Genomic DNA, 23,776 nt, shown 5'->3' on the forward strand with positions numbered 1-23,776 from the left:
AGACAACATATATCATAGTATCTAACAACAATAACAACACCACACCAAATATCTTGTCAGTGCAGTATCCTCACTTACCTCCAGATTGCTGCAACAAGATCTCAGCTGGGTTGTGAGGTTTCAGGCCCAGTGCTGAAAGTGGAGTTTTGGCCAGTCCTGGTGGAGAGCGCACTGTTGTCAAAAAGACACACAAAGAGAAATATATCACCCAAAACTAAATATAACAAGACAAATTAAATTTACAGATCAATAAATTCCAGTCTCTCCCACACTGGTTACCAAACATTAGTTTATAGCACAAGTTAAACATGATTATCACTGAACCCTGGCTATATACATGTGCAGCTAGAAATGCTCAGGGCAGCTTACCCAATGAAACCACAGAAATATAGCTGCCAAATATAGCACACACACCCCAGCCCATTACACCTTGGGCTAAGGAACAGCTTCTCTCTTCTGGAGAAAGGGTTGAGACAACCTCCTTTCCTGTGTGTACCAAAGAAGAAAGCAAGCCTAAACACTGCTGGTGAATGTACTTATATGTTCCCTTAAAAGGAACTGCAGAATTGGACCGAAAATGTGGAAGGCCCAAACTTTTTTTTTTGTTTGTTTTTGTTTTTAAGCAAGAAGACAGTTGATGCTGAGCACAAAATGTATTGAGGTCACAGTCTCATGTATGACTAACCTACATATGTGTGTTGTCACTAGGTTAATAAAAAAAGAAAAGAAAAAAGCTAGCAGCTTTTGTGGACCTGTGTGTGTGTGTGTGTGTGTGTGTAAAGCTGATCTTCGTTCACAGGAAACTACCCCCCCCCCCATTTCTAAGGGCTATCAAGAATCGGTTCATGTTATTCATGCCTTGAACCCTGGCCCAATATCTACCATATTGTATTTGGTCTAAGTACAAGAACAAGAATAAGAGTAAAGAAAAGAGATTCCACTTAAACACTAGGAAAGAACTTAAGAGCTGTTTGCATTGGAATACACTTTCTCAGAGAGTGGTGGAATCTCCCTCTTTGGAGGTTTTTAATCAGAGGCTGGATGACCATCTGTCAGGTGTAGTTTGATTGTGTATCCTTACATGGTAGGAGGTTGGACTGGAGGGCCTTTGTGGTATCTTGCAAAGCTATGATTCTATGATTTTATTATTCTAACTCTAATGTACATTCTAAATCAAAGAACAATAGTATAACTTTCCCTTCATACTATATTTAGCCTATGATGAAACAGACAGTCCAATACCTAAATCCCACTGAAATAGAATTAAATACTTATGTCCCTTGGCAGGACTGATGCAAAGTTGGCTTAATTGCACAGGGCTGAAATGCAGTTTTTCTTTTATTCTTCTTTGCTGAACATCCCCAAAGAAATGCCCATAGGGTGGCTACTTCTGTATTTCCCCCTCTTTCTTTTATAAGCAAAGGAAAGAGTTTCATTGAACCTTATCGCACAGGGGCTGCTGGCATGCGACGAGAACGGAAGGGGCCTGGAACGAGTGGGGAACAAGTGGGGTATGCATTTTACTGCACACAGAAGTCCCTCACTCGTTCCGTTCCCTTCTGTTCCGTTCCCAATCCATCCCAGAGGGGGTGATTTTTGAGAACTCTTCCCAATCCACCTCAGCCTCCCAATATTTTAACATATTTAACAAAATGAACCAGTGCAGACTGGCTGAATGACACCACTTGGAGGTGCATCCCCCACTTGTTCCGTTCCCTTCCCAGCCACTTTGGGATCATTCTCGTTGCATCCTAGGAGCCCTGTGTGGTAAGGTCCATTATCTTATCACCTGAGGGGCTAGAGGGAAAAGTGGCCAGATAGGGAGCTGGGGCAGCAACATTTCCAGCTCCTGAGATCCTTGCAGGGAGACAGCAACCTCTCCAGGTGAAGTGAAATGGGTGGGACACATTTACAGATGTACACATTTTGGCAAAAAAAAAGAAAAAGGAAAACTCACAAGCAAATCAAAAACCAAAACCAGAATTGGTTAGCAATTGTTTTGAATGACACCCCTGCATACTTCATGCTTCCCATAATCCCTCTTTAGGAGGATTACAGGATAGATATGTCAGTATGCAAAGGGATCTTATAACACCTTTGAGAGTAACTGTGTGAAAAAACTGGAGCATAAACTTTTGTAGACTTGGTCTACTTCCTCAGAAGCATGAAGGAAACCAATGCCCAGGAAGGACCTTTATAATCAGACTGTAGGACTAGCCATGGAAATGCAAAACTTGTGGGTCTGGTGATGAGGGAATTAGCTCAGGTTTAGTAATGTTCCTTGAGGGACAAAGACAGGAGGAAAGATGTTGCCTAAGGTCAGGGTGGTTGGATAGCCATATGCATGGTAGAGGGAGTTTTGGTGTGTGCAGGATGGGAACCAAAAAGGAAATACATTAAACTGGCAAAAAGCATCCTCATGAAGCTGGGGTGTTAACCAGTATTATAATGTGTGTAGAGTGCCAGGAAGCCATTTTCTTTTTTCAATCCACTTTTGAGGGTAGAATTGATACCTAGTAACCTCAGATTTCCTGTTGATCTGCCTAGCACAACAACAACAAAAAAGCAGAAATGATCACAACATTCCCATCCAAGTACCACTATGTTTAAAAAATGATCATGATGGATGAATGGCATCATCCTCTGTCAAATTTTTGCAACAGGGTAGACATGGCATCTGCTAAGATCATGACTGTGGGATAATACAAGCAACCCCAAATGGTACCATGGGCATGTCATAGCACCAATATCATATATCATATACAAGTAATATGGATTACTATAATTATGACAAGTCCATTAACCGAGTATCTTCTCAGTTGTATCAAAATATATCAAATATGTCTATCCAATCTAAAATGAGAATAATATATAATAATATAGAAGACAGACATGTGTATATACATTCAATATATTTACAGTTGGCAGCAATGGATCTAACAGATGGAGATGTATGTGTGAGGTGTGTTTGAAACAGCAAGTCTCACAAAAACTCTTTCCAATGTGGATTTTTTTCCTCCTTCAGTACCTTATTTTACTGGTAGCTTTGCTACTAACAGCTCACTTCGCAAGCTCCAAACAATTCAGGCTTTCTGACTTGAATCTCAAGGCCTTGCTCTAAGGATTAGTGGGCGTATGAAGACAAATGAAGTACTATTGACCATTAGGGAAAAATTCACGGCACTCTCTATAAGTTGCATTTCACTCCTCTGACTTACGGCTTCAGATGGGCACCCACGCCAGGGCCATAAGAGCAGAAGGTTGGCAAGAGGGAAGGAGAGAGGGAGGCAGGCGCATTAAAGGAAAGCCAGTTACCAAGAACTTGACATTTCATTGTGGACCAGTGCCTTAGCTGGCTAGGATTTTTTTCCTCTCAGGGCCAATGAGTGATTGGGAAACATGTAATGCCACAGGCAAGGATCCATGTCCAGCATGGCATGTAGACCAGTGATCACCCGGTACCTTCAAGGGAAAGCACTAGATTTTTATCTATTCAGATGCAGACATTTTGCAAGATTTCCTGACAGCATCTCTCTTTATAGCTGATACATAAATTCTGGATGGGGGGAGCCATAGTGTCACTCCTCTAAGACACTCCAACTCTAAGGACATATAGCAGGCTTAGGTTGTTAAAAAACCTTTGAGATTAAAACATAGTTCAAGAGAATGAGAAAGAACGTACATAACTGTTATCTTAGATAACATGGGAAGAACTAAAGCAACAGTCATTTGTGTTGAAGGCTGCAATCCTATGTGCTTGTACCTAAGTATAAGTCTCTCTCATTCAGTATGATTTCTTCTGAGTATGCATACACAGGGTAGGGTTCTGTGTTCCATTGAAAAATGTGAAATTGAGACTTGTTAAAACTAATTTGTGCTGGTTGTAGATGTGCTATTTATTAGTTATATTTATATCCCACATTTCTTCAAATGTGGCATACATTATTATCCTCCTTTAAACTTTAGCCTCACATAACCCCGTACAGTTGGTGAAGCTGAGAGAATGATTGGCTTAAGGTCTCCCAGTGAGTTTACTGACAAAGTGCATATCTTCATGGTCTCAATCCAAAACTCTAACCATTATACTACATTGGCTATCAAAATGTCTGAGAGTATCCCAGACGAAGGTTGGAGACCCTCCAGAACACTTCCTGCACTGATAATGAACTGCACAGCATATATATCACACAGTTTAGTCAAGCCTGCAGTCAGCTCTGTCAGCCTTGGGGATTGGCACAAAATCAGGATAACCTGACAAAATGTGTAGACTTGTAAGGGTCAGATGAGTTTACATTCAATCCTTGATGATACGGCTCTTATATAATGTTAGGAAGCTCTATGAAAGAGACACCTGTGAATCTCAGACATTCTGTTCTCCCTGTTTCTCCAAAGACTAGGGAAAATACCAAACTGCATGTTGCTTGGAACTGCACTCATCTTGGTGTTCTATTAACATAACTGTATTATGATTCACTGTGTGTTTGAAGGAAAATAGTTAGCTGTTTTAAATGTCTGACTCAAAATCTATGATTCATTTCATGTTGGGATGAAGGCAGCTAGCAGTTAAAAAGGTCTTAGTTATAATCTATTAATGACAGTTGACCATAGCTACTACTAACTGGAGTATTAACTTGGAAGAGTATGTAATAAGGTTATCCAGATATACAAGGCACCCACTTTTGGAAGCACCTGTGATGCTTTGAGTTTGAAATCAACCTGTTCTAAAAATTATGTGGTTCCCCTCCCCTAGGGATGATTGCTGTTTTCCATTGACTCATTGGCCCATACTCAGCTGCTTGTGTTAGCACTGGCCTCATGAAATATTGGCAGAATTGTTCAAGGCTAGATTCATTATTTTAAAAACCCACCACCAAGTTATCAAGGGTTAGTCAGTCAGAGGCATGCTTGACTAGAAAAGTAAGAAAACAGGGCATGCAACAGGAAATTAAAGATCAGAATTTTTCTGCCACAGCTTCACCACTGCCATCAACATCTTGAAACTTCAGTGTTCTGTGAAGCCTAGACCACTAGGAGCAGCATTCATAGCATAAACTGATCAATGTTTAATAAAGAGTTTATTTGCAAAATTCTGTTTATTGTGTTGTACTTGTAACTACTGTGCTCTAACTTGGTTGTGAGGGATGACTACAGTAGGGTGCATTTACCCTATAGAAATAAGGCAGTTTGACACCACTTAAACTGCCATGGTTCCATCCTACATAATCCAGGGATCTGTAGCTTTATGAGGCACCAATGCTCTTTGGCAGATAAGGCTAAAGACCTTGTAAAATTGTAAATCCCAGGATTTCATGACATGGGGCTACAACACGTAAAGTGGTATCAAACTGCATTACTTCTACCGTGTAGTTACACCCACAGACTATCTGTCATCTTGGCAGCATTTTGATCAGATGAATGCATTACTTGTCAAAGCTGGAACAAGTAATGTCTCTGCCTGAATTAGACTACAGTGGCCCCCTTGTCTGCTTTTTAGAAAGCTGAAATGAGGTCAAGCTATGGGTGCAGCAATTCTATAAAAATTACATAAATAAATATTGGCTGGAATCCTATTGAGGAGTTCTGAATGCGCAAGTTACACACTTGTAACTTGTAACTGTTCAGTATTCACAAGCCCAACGTATTCCCTATTGTAGGAGGCACACAAGGACTGTGAAAATTCCCATTCCCCATGTACAGTGGACCCTTGTTATATGCTGGGGTTTGGTTCCAAGATCCCCCGTGTATAACAAAATCCGTCCCATTAAATATGACATAGCAAAATGGTGTCCCTTATAAAAAATGGAAAATCAAGGTTTGATATTTGAAATTTATACTTTTTGGAACATTTTCAAACTGCGTAGAAAAATCTGTGTATAAGAAGGGCTGACTGTACTGAGCAGCAGCCATTGCAATTGACAGGGGGCAGCTTTGCTCAGGAAGCAGCGCACCCCCTTACCCAAGTGACCTTCCACGTGAGGGGGAATTGTAACTTAAACACTGCTTTTGCCTGTCACAAAGGGTCTCACACACTGGAGGGGTGAGAACATCAGTCAGCTGCTTCCCGTACAACAGGGGAATGGACTTCCATCAATTGCAGCAGTTGCTAGGTAAGTGCAGACTGTGGAGTATGAGCTAGAAGTCACTGCACAGTCATGTAACTATGGTGGTTACACATTTGTAACTCCCCAACAAGATTCTGACAGAAAGGCTAAATGTCTCACAAAACTACAATTCCCAGAATTCCATAGCATTGAGCCATGGCAGTTAAAGTGGTGTCATACCAGATTAATTCTGCAGTGTGGCTGTAGCCTTGGTCTACTTTCTTATGCTACAACTTCTTTCACTCAGTGAGGGGCTGTACAGACCAGCGATTAAGGCTGACCTGGAAGCATAGTTGGAGCGTGGTGCCCACATGACTCATGGTCTGACTCTGCCCCCAGGCAAACCATTTCCTGTATTGCTATGTACTGTATATGCATTATCCTACTTGAGAGTATGTATTTTCCCTGGAAGATTAACCATCCATTATGAAACCAAGCCCTCCCTCCAGTCCATCTGCCTTGGTCCAGGCCTCGGAGGTAGAGAGGAACTGCTGGACCTCTTACCCTTTCCCTCCACCACTCCCTTCTCCTTCTGTGTCATGTCTTTTTAGATTGTAAGCCCGAGGGCAGGGATCCGTCTAGCTAAAAAGACTGCATGTACAGTGCTGTGTAAATTTACAGCGCTTCATAAATAAAGGTTAATAATAATAATAATAATGATTCTGCGCACTGCACCACCTGCTCCTCTGGTGCTGAGTCTACATAATGCAGTGCAAAGGAGTGTGAGAAAGCTATACGCTGGCAGCTATAGTGCCCTTTCTGTTTTTTGCAGCTCCTTTTTGTGCCAGAGAAAGGCGAGATTGGGACATGGCATGTAGTTGCTGTGGTCCCGATCCGGCACTAAAAGGGGCGGTTGCAGGATGCCCCTTAAGAGTGGTCTGTTGAGTCCCTGAGTCTTAAAGGTACTACAAGATCCCTTTGCATACTGATATTCCAGACTAACACAGCTGTATCTCTGAATTCCTAGGCTTCTGTTTCTCTAAGCTTCAGCCTGGTGATGGCTGTTGCCATCCTAGATATCTTTGGAGCAGAGCTTTCTCTTGAAATGGTCAAGTTTACTATTTTAAAAGTAAATCTGATGTTCACATTTGTTTGAGGCCTGCAGGATTAACAGGTATGAACCACAGTAAATGTCATAAAATCATGTCCACGCAGAATAGAAACCAGATTTCCCTCATTTATAGCATGTACTCATATGTCCATGTGCATTCTATAAAATATGGTATTAAGAACATACGGTTATTTCCTTGTTTGTTTCTCTTTGTGAAATCCTATCTCTACACCAAATGGGGTTTGCTTTATGTAATAATAATAATAATAATAATAATAATAATAATGTGGATACCAATCTACCTGGTTCTGACTTATAATTAGGAGATTTTGCCAATAAAGCAATGCAAATTATAAGCAGAACAAACTGACAAAAGGGCCCTCAGTGATCTGTGTTGGCGATGGAAGAAAAGCACTGCTGCTCTCCATCCATTCTGCATGATCATGTGTCCTGTTACAGAAGTGTGCCTTACTGAAATGCTATTTGAAATGTGTCTTTAGGGTATAGGTTAATTTTCATTTCCTTCCACCTGGAGAAAATATCTGCCCCTTCCCCAGCCCCTCTAATACTTAGAAGCTCAGAGGAAGTCATAGGAAAATTACCTAAAGTAGGATATGTGTGCCAAAAGTCCAGACTGTAAATACATTTCCTCTGGGACATTTCATAGCTAGACTCCATAGTGTTGGCTTTAATCCCGACCTGATTCCCTTCTCTATCGCATCAGTCTTACTAAATCTGGGATATTGTTTTAGATGTTTAAAAAAGCTGTTGGTGATGGTGAAATTGTGATAGGTAGTTTTAAGGACAGGTCATGTGAAGGCATTCTCTTAAAAAAATTAAAGGCAAAATATAAGGAATGCTTGTCATAATATTTAAGAAAGATCGGACCAAAAGGACTTCTATGGTGTATGCACAAAGGTTTGCAGCTATATTTTAAGTGTCAATCAGGGAAATGTAATGATGGACTTGAGGCCATAATCCTACCAGATGTTTTATGGGATGGGGAATTCTCTCAGAGTAATAAGGACCAGAGACGCCTGTTATGTCTCCCCATTTAGAACTTTATGCACCAAGAGGTACACTGTAGGGAATAATTTACTTCCTGAATAAGGAAGGAAACTAACATATGTAAGGGTTTTAAAAAGAGGTTAATAAATCATGTTGCTGTTATAAATACATTGTAGAGCTCATGCTATAACTGTTAAGGCTTGAATACAATTTTAAGTCCCAACTAGACTAGATCCAAGGAATCAATGGGGACTTGGTAAGTCAACACTCATGTACACTTCACTGATTCAATGTGTCTACTCTAGTCAGGACTAACAACTGCTTTTAGGCGTACATGTTCTGATGGATGAAAAGAATTCTCTCTTTCCCTCTGACAATCTTGTTTATCCAGTTTTCCACATTTGACAAAGAAACAAGATTTTGATGTTGGCTCATTTAGTTACTAAGTAACTTATTATGTAATTTAGGAAGGTGTGCGCTATGCAGAAATATAAAGTTGGACTGTTTTTATATGAAACAGACCTGCACAAGTGGTGACCCACAAAGCCAAATATTGCTCATTAGGCACATACTGCAATTTAACAGTAGCTCTTCTTTTATTCTAGCATTTTCAAACAGACAACAAAAATGGAAAAATTATCAAGCCTTGGGTGGCCCATCATCAGAGCTTGGAAAAGTTACTTTGGGGGACTTTTACTCCACTAGTATTCCAGGCAGCATGTCTGCCAGCCATGCTATGTAGGCGACTATGGAGCAGTATTCCCAAAAGTATTGTTTCTATGTTCTAGCCATTGCATAGGATTGGCTTCACTCAGTTTGGTGGGTCTACAATGAGCAATCTTCCTCTAACTTGACTATCAAACCTTTATGAAGAACAACAGATGTCTGTGGCTGGTAGGGGAAGACAAACAGAGTCCAAGAAACAGCACAGAATATTGTTATAGTTTATGCTAGCATCAGGAACTATGGCTCCTCTTTTCATCATTTCTTTGCCTCTAATGCAGCCTTTCTCAAATAGTGGGGCGGGCCCCCCGGGGGGGCGTGAGGCTCCATAAAGGGGGGCGTGAGGCTCTGTTATGCAGAGGTGTACTTATAACAATTTTATAGACAAATGATACTATTTACAGTCGCGCGGGGGGCGCAAAATGTTTTCTTCTTCCTGGGGGGGGGGGGGCATGACAGAAAATAATTGAGAAGCACTGCTCTAATGGTTCTGGCTATATTCAACACCCCCTCCCCCCATACACTTATATACAAGAGTTGCAAAACCTTGCTGTTGTTTGTTATTGTGGAGGAATGCAAACTTACAGTGGCATTATGAGAGGACTGTAAACAGAGATGAAAGGTGGTGAGGAAGGAGCCAAGAGTGGCAGATGGAGAGAAATAAGAAAATGGGGTTGTAATCAAAATGGTGGTGGGTGTTGGGAAGCTGACAACAGTTTGACTGGCTGCCTTTAAGGCTGGCTTTGCCAAACACACCCGCCATCCTCCCACCCTCTCCCATCCCCTTGCCCAGGTGACCTGAACTTACGTAGGTTACTGTAAGGGGTTTGTGGTGAGACAGGGAAGGCGGGGGTTGGGGGAGAGGTCTCACCACCACTGGAAGGTGGACTGCTTGGAGGAGTCCCCTGCATCTCTTCAAAGGCCTCTTTGTAGCTATGGAGATGGGGCTGTGAAAGAGAAAAGAAAAAGTGAAATGCAGATCAGTAGTCAAAATTCAGCATTCCAGCCTACTAGCATATTCATGCACATCCTTAACAAACTGGGCAGTAAAAATCCCTGTTTTCCCTTTTTCCAGAAATTTTACCACCTGATCTGACCTAATGCTTACAATGGCTTGCTTTCACATCTTCTTTTCTTAAAAAGCAAACAAACAGTACTTTCATTCTGTTATCTCACCCCTAATTTCAAATAACCTTCCACTGTTGTCAATGACTTCTGCTCTTCAAACTGTCAGGAAGAGAGTATAGAAGAAAACATGGCAGCTCCTTCTGGCCTAGGCATCTTAGGTTCTTTTAACAGCTGTGCCATTATTTATTATACTGCAGTTAGGAACAACAATAGAAATGTCACAACCTCAAAGCTACATAAGCAGCTCTAAAACTGAAGGAGGAATCTCCTCCTAGAGCTTATTTGGGGAGGGTCCCCCTATGCATGTATGTGCTAACCCCATTCTATTGCCAAGCCAAACGCTTCTTCCTTCAACAATCTGATCTTTTCTACATACCATAAAACACTGTGGTTGAAGAAACATCTTTCTACCTTGGATTCTCTGCATGCAAGCAGAAGAGTCTGGAGGAATTAAAGACTTAAAAGAAAGTACCTCCTTGGGTCTTCCTCCCGGGTTGGCAGAGATGGTGCTGACCACCTCTGGTGAGACACAATGAACTGGAGAGCGAACGGTGGGGCTTCGTGGTGAACTTGGGTCCTGGGGACTGTTCTCATACTGGCCTTCACTGGTTGTGCGTCTCCGGATGGGGGCTTCAGTTTCTTCTGGTGACTTCTCCTGTGGTGACTGGACTCCTGGAAGGTTAATTGCCATATGTCAAAAGGGGGATTCCATGCACAGGGTGAGTCTCAATACATATACAGAATTAAGTTCAGGGGTTAGCATTCAGATCTTTAGGCTGTGTCCTGGCCTAAGGAAGAAAGTGCAGTGGGGGGGGGGGGGGATAATGGATTAACAAGGAACAAAATAGACAGCTTGCTTCCCACCAGCAGATTATAAGGAAAATCAGCAAATGACAACTCAAAATGGCACTGGTCTGGCTCACACATTTAAAAATCCCATGTACAAAACTCCTACTGTGTCACAGCCTTGTCGGAAAAATATAAACCACGGAAGAAGAATGACCTGCTCCTGTGACTTTGCACCCTCTTTGAGGAAAAGAGATCACTGAGCAGGATTTCTGGAGGATCAGACATTGATGTATATGCCCATGTCTTATTTCCTTTCTTGTACATGGGTGTGGTCAGTGGCTGCTCTCTATCAGAGACTTTTAAACATTTGAATCTTGATTCTGATGGGGTGTACTTACAACAGGCAAACATAATATCCTCCTTGCTTTATTGGTGATCATCTTTCAATTAACTGATGTTGCCACTTTCACACTTTAGACATCCTCAACAGAAATCAATTCCTCTCCATGTTTTTGCTTCCCCCCTCCCCACTCCCAACAATTTCATACATTGCTTTAAATGTGGTTCATAGGATAGGGAGCTGCATCTATCATAAAAGAAAAGAAATAGCTTGTTGGAGTAAAAAGAGATTTATACTTCACAAAGTACACACTTCTCCCAAAATCTAAACCACCCACCCACATACCTTCCAGCCCTCCACAGAACTACTTGTACAAACCAAATTCACTCTGAGCAGTGAGAAAGTGCTTGCAGAAAGATGAGTTTCTTTGGAACTGAGCAAAACTACATATCAAATAGAAAAGCAAATTTCCTAGAACTGGACAATCAGACTTAGAAAAGATATATAAGATATTACAAATTACTTGTCATTATTGACTTCTTCACTCAGCTATTACATCACATTAAGTAAATAGAAAGAAAGGCTCCTCTATATGCTAGATTTTAAAGTACGAGGAGATAACATTGTTGGGCTTGATATAAACTGATTTCAGCTTATCTGTTCCAGCACCCAAAGCAACAAGATACTACTGATCTAGGAACCTGCTGTAAAGCTGCTGTTGTGTTGGACGTCTACAGACAAGCTCTGATGCTGTACTTAAGATCATAATGAATTTGTTGCTAACTAGTCAAGATCACAGGATCATAGAGTTGGAAGAGACCTCAAGGGCCATTCAGTCCAACCCTCTGCCATGCAGGAAGACACAATCAAAGCATCCCCAACAGATGACCATCCAGCCTCTATTTAAAAACTTCCAAAGAAGGAGACCCCATCACTCTCCAAGGCAGCATATTCCACTGTCCAATAGCTCTTGTTGCTAGGAAATTCTTTCTAATGTTGAGGTGGAATCTCTTTTCCTGTAATTTGAATCCATTGTTCCATGTCCTATTGAATTCTCTGGAGCTGCAGGGGAAAAAAACTTTCCTCCATCTTCAATATGACATCCTTTCAAATAGTTAAAGCCTATCATATCACCTCTTAACCTTCTCTTCTCCAGACTAAACATACCCAGCTCTCTAAACCACTCCTTGTAGGGCGTGTTTTCCAGACCTTTCACCATTTTAGTTGCCGCTGGGAGAGATAATTCAGAGACATGGGGCAGGGTGTTATCAATATGCCAATGATACCCAGATATATTTCTCCATGTCTTGGTCTTCAGCTTTGACCTCAGATGGCATCTCTGCTCTCAGTGAATGCCTTAAAGTGGTAATGGACTGGATGAGGAAAAACAGACTAAAACTGAATCCGGACAATATGGAAGTGCTCACAGTAGGGGCCCCTAATCCAGGTATTGAGATACATCAACCAGTCCTAGATAGGGTCACACTCCCCTTAAAGGACTGTGTTCGCAGTCTGGGGGTGCTCCTTGACTCGTCACTCTGGATGACAAACCAGGTAAATGTGACGGTTAGGAGCACTTGTTATCAGCTCTACATGGGGCTACTCTTGGGTTTAGTCCGGAAACTCCAGTTAGTTCAGAACATGGCAGCCAGGCTGGTCACTGGAAAATCCAGAAGTGACCATATTACACCTATTCTAAAACCGCTTCACTGGCTACCTATTGGTTTCCGAGCACAGTATAAGGTGTTGGTTATGACCTTTAAAGCCCTACATGGCTTGAGTCCAAACTATTTATGGGGCTGCTTTCTTCCATATAATCCACCCCGTGCACTTAGGTCCTCTGGGAGGAATTTGTTGCAACCTATAAAGACCAGATTGAGTACAACCACCCAGAGGATCTTTTTCTCGACAGCTCCCAGATTATGGAATGGCCTGCCAGGAGAGATCCGTCTAGACAGCTGCAAAAAAGGCTGTCAAGACAGAACTCTTTTGGCAGGCCTTTCCTGTATAGTAAATCCAGCCATGCACTGAATACAACCACCTCTTCGAATACTCCATACCCAATCGCACGCAGCCTATTTTAATTGGATTATTTTAATGTGTAATTGTTTAATTGTTTTAGGGGAGGAACGGAAATGGGGATATTGGGATTTTGTGTGAAGTTTTAATCTGTAAAGAGTCCCAATTGTCTTTGACAGAGGGGCAGGAAATAAATAAAGTATTATTATTATTATTATTATTATTATTATTTTAGTTGGAAGTCAATGTCTTTCTAACAACATGATTTTCTATTCTGTGGCTACTTGCTCTAGAAATTGCTCCCTTACACAACAGCCCCACTTCTGCTTTCTAAAGCAAAATGTAAAGATGATGCTAAAAAGTGCATTTTAGATTCTCTGAATCTCTTTACCAATATATACTTTGTTTTTGTGATAGAATTTAATTGGGTCTCCACTGCAAACACACCTTGGTTTTATAATAGTTCATAGGCATAGACTCAATCAAGGAAGCCACGGCCCTGAGTTTAAAAGACCTGATCAGAACTGTTGATAACATGATGATTTGGTGATCTGTCATTCATAGGGTCTCCATAAACTGAATCAACTTGGCAGCAATTAGCAACAAAGACATGTGTGTGTGTGTATAAATATATACACATACATACATATACACCCGTCCCAATGAATCAGGATAATTGTTATTTGATGTGAGTGCTGGGAATTCTCTCTCAGAGACCCCAAGTCTGCCTTCCACACAATGCAAAACTACCAGTCCCTGATTATGAAGCCACCTAAAGTGAGTGACTGAGTTCAGAATTCTCTAATTTGTTAAGGTTGAGTTAATGTTGTGCTTTTTCCAAAATTTAGACTCATCTTATAACTATCTTGGCCTGAGAATGAGGCTTGCCTACCACCAAAGTGCCTACTTTTCCTTTTACTTGGTTGCAGCAGTATTGAAAAAGTTTGCTGCTTCTGCCTTGAATAAGCTTTGTGGCTTAGACGGAGTCTTGCTCACTACAGGGAGGAATGCTGTTTTACTCTATTTGTTAACACTGCAGATAATCATCCAAGATGTTGCACTTCAGTATGTTCAAATCCCAGGCAGCAGAAACAGCTAGGGACATGGATCACATCCCAGCCCACTTATTTGCCTTTGGTTTTTAAGCAGCATTGAATCTACCAAACCCCCAGCTTCCCACCTTTCAAATAATTTAAATTATTATTTTCTTTTATTTCATTTCACTTGTTTGTGAAGAAGGTGACACTTGGAAGACATCCCTAAAAGTTGATCAAGAAAGTTCATGGGATTCTGGAGCTGCTTTTGAGCCCCTTGGCAAATCTGGCTCTCTCCTGGATTAGTAACAGTTATGCCATTTTCTCAGCTGCAGAGAGCCTCTGCCTTTCACACAGCAGAGAGAATGGAAATAAAGTGGGAAAACAGTGAGAAGACACAGATTTTGGACTCAGCTCTGAGATTTCCAATACAGAAGCTTACTTAGGCAGAGAAAGCAGAAAGAACTGGACTCCATGGTGACAGAGGCAACCAAACTGTAACATCTGCAGCAAAGGAAAATCCATCGACTGTGGGAGAGGAAAGCTCACACTCAAGTAACACCATATGTAAAATTCATTAAATTGAACACTGGTATATTTTTCTTAAAAGGGAGCAGGGGCATAACTTGGAAATGTTAATTGTTTGGATCACAGCTCCCAAAATCCTCCATTAGCCAACCTGGGTGCAGCCTTCTGGGAGTTGTAATCCCCAAAAGTAATTTCTGAGCCAGATTATTTTGTGCCTGGCTCATTTGACTTCTCCAGAAATCCTCCCTAGTCCAGTTTGTTTAATGTTTTCACTTCAGTACTCAATCTTAAGTACAGTATAGTCATCTTTCAATTGACTAATATACATAAAATTTTCTTTTGATCATCACTGGAGCTTCTCATAACTTTATCTACAGAATCAGAGAGCTGGAAGAAACCCAAAAGCAAGCAATGGAATGTGGCTTTAGATCGTACTATCTATTTCTGAACTGTGCTGCCTTTTTGATGTTACATATTGGAGCAGAGAATAACACAGTCCTGAGATAATGAAGCAGGGAGATAATGCCTGTACTGTTTATACTTGCATCATATGACATCAACAAGATGGATGGATGGATGGATGGGTGAAAGCTGGTTTTCTTTCTAAAAAGGTGGATCATATTTTGGCAGCTGCTGGCACAAAGCTGAAGGTCAGCACCAATGCCTTTTGCAACTTGTGTAAGTTTTATCCTGAACATCGTGAGCTCACAGTTAGAAACCAGCTCTCAGTTCCAGGAGTCCTTGAAGGAAGGCATAAGCCTATGGGTTTTTGGTGTGGGCATGGGGAATGGGGAATAGTTTTCAAAGTATGTGAACTAGAAGAGGAAAAGAGAACAAGAAATTTACAGCCTCACTTGCAGCTTAGATGGGAAACTCATTTCGAAGCAGAAGGGAATGGGCAAAGCCCCCATTGCAATGGGAGGAATGATCAGAAAAATTCTGCAAGTGTGTGCAGGGAAAGCCTGGAGAGGAGCCACTGCCTTCTGAAGCAATGCATTCCACTTAACTCCCACGCCAGGAGAGTGGTTGCCATCATACCCTCTGTACTGCTGCTGCAGGCACATTTCAAACCTTTCCTGCACTGGCTTTCAAATTCCCCACCCCCTTGCCGGAACTTTAGAAACACTTCAATAGTGTCTCCTGCCATTCTATGCTTTGTTTTCCCCCTTCCCTTTAAAGCAGGGAGTGGGGAGGGGTGGAGAGAGAGAAAAGAACAGAACCAGTGTTTTAGAGCCAAGAATGGCAATGCCTTGGCTCAGAGTGACCAGGCTTGCTGGAATTATTGAGGGCAAGTGGGGAAAGGAGGGCACTTGCAAAGTGGCACTCTGTGACCTATGTCTCTGGCACGTTCTGTCTCCTTCTATGCTGCATTTGTTAGGAAAATTCTATGCTGATATAGAGCATAAAATAGAGTTTTTAAGGCCACCATCTTCTGTAACCTTCCTCTTCAGCTATGGTGTAGGTACAGGGGATCATAGCTTCCTGCTGACATAAGCCAAACATAGCAACAACTGAGTGTCATCATGAAATTTTGGATCAGAAGAGAGATCCAACTTGAATCAAGAAGGATGGAGAGCCCTATCTACTAAGACCAAGCATGATTTATGGGCTCTGTAAGGTGAGAGCAGCATCTCTGGAATCAACTAAGGATCCATATGTCTTGGCATGCAATTTCCTCTAGTTGTCAGACAAGTTTTATTTGTGTGTATTTTTTATATCTTCCATCCCAATTTTTTCTGATAAGCTCAATGATCTTCCTCCCCATTTTTATCCTCACAACAGCCCTGTGTGCGAGGTTGGGCTGGCAGACAGTGACGAGCCCAAGGTGACTGAATGAACTTCAAGTCTATGTCGGGATTTGAACCTGGATCTTGACAGTTCTGGAACAACACTTTAACTGCTATGTCACACTTTCTCTTTCCCAGTGACTCCTGGAAAGGCAACAAGCTGGTTTGAAGGCTACAATTTTAAAGATACTGTTTGTCCCCCAGCAGCTTTTTTTTTTAAAGTATACTATGTGGTGTAATGGTTTGACAATGGGTTTATGACACTGGGCAAGTCACTCAGAGCAAACGCTGAACAAATCTTGTCATGAAGCCCATGATAAGTTTGCCTTAGGGTCAACATAAGTCAGAAATGATTTGATGGCACACAACAAAAAGTAATGCCTCTAAACAGGGAGGTTTCATTCAGAGCTTGGAAAAACTACAGTGGCCCTAGTAGCTGGGGGATTGTGGGAGCTGTCCAAAAAAAGGAACTGTTCCAAGCTCAGGTTTCATTTAATCTTCATTGTTGATAACTCTGAGTAATTATATTTTATACTACTTGACCTAACAATTTTTCAGTGTATTTCTTTTTGTGTAAAATAGGTAATTTGTGTATCAAAACATTTCTTATTCTGAAGAAGATGCCACAGAAATATACCAGAAACAGTTTCACTTTCAACAACAAATTGAAATATTATTTGCAGCAAAGAATAAAGAGACCTACTTAAGAAGCCTACGCTCATACAAACAGTAAATATTCTTTCTTCATTACAGTTTTGTGTCTGGTTTCATATAAATGGAGTGTGGTGTCCACTATATATTTATGATTTCTTGATATTATATTATGGCTATGTGTTTCTTTCAGGAAGTACTTTAAATGCAATATGTTGTAGAAAAATATAGTACAGAAATAAACTGACTATGATTTGCAATCAACAATATGAGGGGTTGTTCAGACCTAACCACCTTGGTTTGATAAATCTTGGTTTAGTATGATTAATTTTAAAAAATCATTCTAAAAAGCCATATAAGAGAAAGAGAAAAGAAGTGTGCAGGCACTAGGTTTGTAAATCTTCACTTATTTTGTTCTTATGTACAAAAATAACAGAAATAACTTTTATTTCCTTCTGGATGACATTATAAGACTTGTGAAGTTGAAGGCTTTCGTGGCTGGCATCCATATTTTTGGGGGGTTTTCGGGCTATGTGTCTATATTCTATAAGAGTTTATTCCTTACGTTTCACCAGCATCTAATAAATAAGTGCTCCTCTACCAATGACTTGGAGAACAAAATTGGGGGCATACTTATCAAATTTGCAGGTGACACCAAATTAGGAGTAGCAGCTAATACCGCAGAGGACAGGATCAAGATTCAAAATGACTTTGATAGACTGGAAAGCTGGGCCAAAGCTAACAAAATGAAATTCAACACGGAGAAATGTAAGGTACTGCACTTAGGGTGGAAAAATGAAATGCACAGATATAGGATGGCGGACATCTGGCTGAACAAGACTACATGTGAAAGGGATCTAGGAGTCCAAGTAGACCACAAGTTGAACATGAGTCAACAGTGCAATGCAGCAGCTAACAAGGCCAATGTGATTTTAGGCTGCATCAACAGAAGTACAGTGTCTAGATCAAAGGAAGTAATAGTGCCACTCTATTCTGCTTTGGTCAGGCCCCACCTGGAATACTGTGTCCAGTTCTGGGCACCACAATTCAAAAAGGACATTGAGAAACTGGAGTGTGTCCAAAGGAGGGCGACTAAAATGGTGAAGGGTCTGGAATCCATGTCCTATGAGGAACGACTTAGGTAGCTTGGGATGTTTAGTCTGGAGAAGAGAAGGTTAAGAGGTGATATGATAGCCCTGTTTAAATATTTGAAGGGATGCCATATTGAGAAGGGAGCAAGCTTGTTTTCTGCTGTTCCAGAGACTAGGACTCGGAGCAATGGATGCAAGCTACAGGAAAAGAAATTCCACCTCAACATTAGGAGGAACTTCCTGACAGTAAGGGCTGTTTGACAGTGGAACACACTCCGTTGGAGTGTGGTGGAGTCTCCTTCTTTGGAGGTTTTTAAGCAGAGGCTGAATGGCCATCTGTCAGGGATGCTTTGATTGTGATTTCCTGCATGGCAGGGGGTTGGCCTGCATGGCCCTTGTGGTCTCTTCCAACTCTACGATTCTATGATTCTACTGTAAGCTACATGTGAGACTGCAACTACCCCCCCCCCCCCAAACTATTGGCTGATATTATGCTTCTTCTTACATCCCACTATATTCTGTCCACACCAGTGTCCTTAGCACTTCCTTCTTTTTTAAAGCACTTGAGTTATGGATGGACAGCCTATCACAACCCATCATCCAGTCCCTTTGCAGAAGATGTAATATGTATTACACATTTATATTTCAATCTATCTTTTAGGAAACATTAAAATTATTTTCTAGAAAGATTATTCAATGGTTTTAAAATAAGAGAAAAATATCACTTTAATTAAAAAGTGTTGTAGCATTTATAATGTTTCAGAGCCTGATATCATCATCATCATCATCTCCTTTTTAAAAGCTTTTTTTAAAAAAAAAACAGTAAGCATTATACGTATGTACTGAACAGAATGTTATATTTCTCAAAAATAATTTTCCAATCACCACAGTTAACCACCTTGATAAAATGGGAGTGAAAAATGTTTTCCTCCATCATACATACACAGTATTCTTCCATCATGTCTCTCATTCTATCCCCAATAAGAACCACAGTGCTGCAACACTCTTTCATTTAACTGGCATTTCATTATTATATTAATACAGTCGGTCCCCTGTAATGGTGGGAGTTTGGTTCCAGACACACACACCTGCCATGGATGTCAAAACCCATGGGACCATTCCAGACCCCCCTGCAAAAATGGAGACTCACGCATATTCAAGCCCCATAGGCTTGAATGGGATGCATGCTCACAAGTGTGTGCAGGGCACGCACCACCGGGGCATGCCCCATTAAAAATAATGGAGGTCGCCCCTCCATGAATATTCAAGACCGCGGACCTCAAGTCTGCAAGAAAGAGGAGTGACTGTACATACATATACATCCTACATATTCAATTGTGCAAAAAAAAAATCTATATAATCATATATGCCACTTTATATTAATATAAATTCACCCCAGGTGATTTACAGAAGAAAAGTAGCAAAACAATAATGCAATTGGTTTTAAAAATAAACCATTTCAGCACAGAAAATACAACAGCACAGAAGTTAAAAAAAACCGAATAGGGAAATACTGAAATAAATCATATTTTAACAGGTTTTCAAAAAGACTTTTCAACAGCCATTTAAAAATGTGAAAGCATGGGACTGGAGAAGGAGTTGAAAGACTGAATATGCTGAAAGAAAAGGTCTTGTCTGTTAAATTTCACATATTTTAGGCCTGAATTCAATTGATTCACTGAATCAGATGGATTTATATAAATATTCAACAATTGTCAGTTCATACTACCAACTGGATTCAAGCCTTAAGAGGGATATTTTACTAGGAACTTATAGCACGAGGCAAGGAAAGTGGTATTTGTGTAATAGTGCCATCTCAGCCTATCGCATGACATTGTTGCTGTTCTGTTGTTGCACTGGAGATCATTTTAAAAGTGATTCTTTTTATTTATTTATTTTAAAAATATCTATTATGGATCTCCTTTCCTCCTTATGTCATGGTGTGATTTAAGTGCTAACCTTCAATAGTGCTTTTGCAGGAAGCCCCTGCATATCTGAGGGGTTAAGGGACTGTAGACTGTCAGAAACTGGTTGGTCAAGAAGCAGAATCCCACTGGCCACCCTGAGATCTACATGGTGTATGGGTGGAGGATGGCATGGGCATGGGCATGGGCATGTGTACACACACAGATACACACACACAAAATGCCTCTCCAACCTCCAATCAGAAGGCAGAGCAGAGCATGGAGCCTGAGGCAGTAGTACAGGAGAAGGAGGGGGGCGATCAGAAGTTGGGGCTGGACCAGGATTGGAGCCAGGGCCTGGGCTGCTGCAGTTGGGATGGCCTCTCCCACCACATGGACCCCTACAGTCTTCCTTCTTTGTCCCTCATGCCCTTCAGCAAAGAACAACGAAGGAAGGAATGTGTAACAAGTTTGTTTTTTCAGGCAAATAATTCGAAGGGCCCCCTCCATTCATATATACCCTTGTCCCCCATCCCCTGCTTTAGGTGGGCATTTTGTCTGTGGGTGGATGCACATGTGCCCTCCCAGCCCCACCCACACTCCACACCATCAGGCAATCACTAAATGGTTATGAAAGTATGGTAGTAAACAATGCAATCCCTTCGGAAATGCGTTTTTAAAGATAAGGCACTTGGATCAGCATGAGTGGATTACTGGTGGAAGAAAAGCTGCTGGCAAAAACACTGAAAACTGACTAGCAAAAGAATAATGCCTTCCAATAAAAGCAGATGGCAATATTTATTTGCTATCAGTTTGTGCTATAGTGGTGAATCCGCTACAGTATATCAGTGGAGGGCAGATATGATGCTAATGGAGATTTTGATTCCTGTACCAGAATTATATGAATCATACAGGCTTCTGTGAAACACATATGTCCAAAAGCAGTGAAGTAACATAGGCATGAACAAGACTTTGTCCTTCAAGTCCTCTGCTTACTTTCCAGTGTGCCAAGTGATACCATGGAAATTCTCCTCCTTCACAATTAGGTCGGGCAATGTATATATACACCACAGGACAGGCCAAAGCAGCAACCTATCAAGCATACAATACTGTGAAGTAGTGAGGTAGTCCCTAGACTATGTGGGATGGGGAAGATAGGAATGTTTAAGCCAGTTTCCAAATCAGTCAAGGTTTTGTGACTTAACAAGAGTACAAATTCCAAACCTGTTAGGAGAGAGGTAGGTAGATTCAGAAGACACAAATAGCCTGTACGGGATCAAACAGGAGAGATAAAACAACAAACCACAGAACCTTCTGTTAGGATGGCAACCCATTATTTTGTGAGCTGCCCCAATGAAAACACAACACATTTCAGAAGCAGTCCTAAAACCAGGGTGTAAATAGTTGTCAACCTTTATATACTGAACCTGCTGCACCAATGAAAGAGAAAAAACAAAGAGAGAGAAATCTCCAAGAGTCGTTGCTGCTGAACATGATGCTGAACCTGGCTCTTCTCTGCAGAGCTTCTGGTGCCTTGAGCTCCTGTTCCATAAATACCATTCCTGTAATGGGACACTATGGAGCAATCACACTTTTGAAATCCATTGATAGGTTCCCTTCTCCAGAGTCACCTGATGAGTGAGACCCCAAGAATTTACACACCCACTTGCTGACTCCTCCTACTAGCCATGCAGAACTGGAAGCCCCTGTCCTGATGCCAGTCCCTGCTACCAGGCACAGAGGAAAGATCTGAAGTAAATAATCCCCAGACATGTTTGTAAAAAACACACAGCCCCTTAAATAAATCACAGTGTGTGGCCAAGCAATACTGCACGTGACCAGCCCAGCTCCTGGACTTTAGTACCAACTCTCCTCTCCAACCCCCCTCTCCCTCTCCCTCTCCCAGCACCACATGCAAAGTCTTGCCCCTTGACATTTATGGTGACACACTGACACAGCACCAGCAACAAAGCAATGGTGAGTGTGCTGAACACTGAGGTAAACAAAGCTGCTCCCCCACCCACCCAGTCTTGCTGTCCTTTTGCAAGTGATTCCTGGTTACACACCACAGATGAACATCACGCACAGCAAATGGATCCACCAACAAGCTAATCCACCAACAAGCTAGACACACTGCAAACAGCAGGGGAAGGGCAGGGGAAAAGGAAGCACAACCAATGGTTTTAAAAAGGAGCTTTAGGGTTAGAGCCTGGCTGTATTTAGAGTCAAATCTTGGTAGGCACAAAGGATTGGTCCATTGAGAATTCAGATTAATACCCCTTTCCCCATCAGAACACACAGCACTTATTTATGAAGAAAGGCTCTAGCACTGTCAAAAGAGAAAATCAGAGTCCTGAGGTGCTTTGGCACATTAGAAGACAACTCTTATCCTAGTTTTTGATGGTGCCATTTTGGAAAGGACTCTGAACAGCCTTATCTTTCCACTCCCACCATGTGGAAAGAAGCCCCACCCCTTTGCTTTGGTAGCATCCATGCAATGTAGCAGCAAAGGAACTGATGACCATGCAGGAGAGCTATGGCAAGGAGGACTTGGAAGGAAGGAGGAAAAGCAGCAACAGAACAAACCAGAAAAGGAGAAGGATCGCTGTCGGTGAAGAGGAGGATGGGGGCTTTTTATACTCTTCCGGATGTCCCGGAGTTTGGCGTTGTACTCTGACAGGGGGAGACGGAGGTAGGGTGGGTAGGAGTAGAGGAGCAGCAGCAGAAGTTCAACCAGGGATGAAACAAAATCCATAATGGAGATTGTGAAAGAGAGAGAATAATCAGAGACAGAACAAACATCACAACAGACAAAGGAAAAAAAAGGGGGGGAACACAAGAAAAAATATTAGTTGAAATTTCAACCCAAGACTAAGACTTTGTGATGTGAGAAGTCAAGGTTAGGTTCAAGACCATAATATGTGAACTAATGCAATTGTCAGCTACTTAAGTAGACTTTTGGCAAATGGGATGACTTCAGGAGTAGGTACCAATGGTGCGGGGGGCAGGGAAGGCACCAGGTGTATCATCTTTAAGTACCCCATTCAACTGTGCCACTTACTTCCATCACTCAGAGCAATTTTCTGGAATTTACAGTGGGTTTGGGGGATGATTCCTTATGCAAGATCTTGGCCATACCTTGTACTGCATGAGTGGGCACATTCCAGAACCAAAAGAGCTGCAACGCCACATTTGTGAGCCAGGAAGTGGTGTCTCATTATTCCCAGTTGCCTATCTATGGGGAAACCTCCCAAAACAGCATTTTCCATCATTTTACAGTTGTTTAGGGTAGGGGTGATTTTTTTGTCTGAATAATTGGGGGGTTGTTCCCTAAAATATGGAGGTGCCGAGGGCTTAGAGTGGCCAGTGGGGATCCCAAGAGATCCTCCAAGGGCTACATGCAGCTAATGACTCCTATTCTCCGAGGCTCAGTTTTCAATACAGAAATTTGGAAAGCCATTCCTTCATCTTACATATAAAATTGCTAGGATGTTGACTGCAGAAGCTGAAATAAATGGAAATCAAAGATACAATGGACCAAGGCTGGTTTCAAAAGCTGGTATCAGTGGGTGACTGGAAAGGCTTTCTCTGTCTTCATGCTATTGCTGGACAGGGAGAAGAG

At 41.6% G+C, this 23,776-nt stretch overlaps 1 protein-coding gene across 3 annotated transcripts in view; it reads right to left on the bottom strand.

Moving 5' to 3' along the window:
- LOC149314012 (tensin-1-like) overlaps positions 1–23,776 on the bottom strand; it is a 184,833-nt gene that overhangs the window by 46,819 nt on the left and 114,238 nt on the right. Inside the window, exons 17-20 of one of the 3 annotated variants that reach the window (XM_089520362.1) lie at positions 22,741–22,827; positions 10,484–10,683; positions 9,692–9,830; positions 79–171 (exon numbers count right to left, since the gene is read on the bottom strand). In XM_089520362.1, the coding sequence (XP_089376488.1) occupies positions 79–171; positions 9,692–9,830; positions 10,484–10,683; positions 22,741–22,827 (519 nt within the window). The remainder of the gene's footprint in view (positions 1–78; positions 172–9,691; positions 9,831–10,483; positions 10,684–22,740; positions 22,828–23,776) is intronic. The other 2 variants (XM_089520363.1, XM_089520364.1) reach the window with 2 other exon arrangements.

This window comes from Sceloporus occidentalis, unplaced genomic scaffold (assembly GCF_023333645.1).
Source record: "Sceloporus occidentalis isolate IW3139 unplaced genomic scaffold, rSceOcc1.0.p SCAF_4, whole genome shotgun sequence".
Lineage (NCBI taxonomy): Eukaryota > Metazoa > Chordata > Lepidosauria > Squamata > Phrynosomatidae > Sceloporus > Sceloporus occidentalis.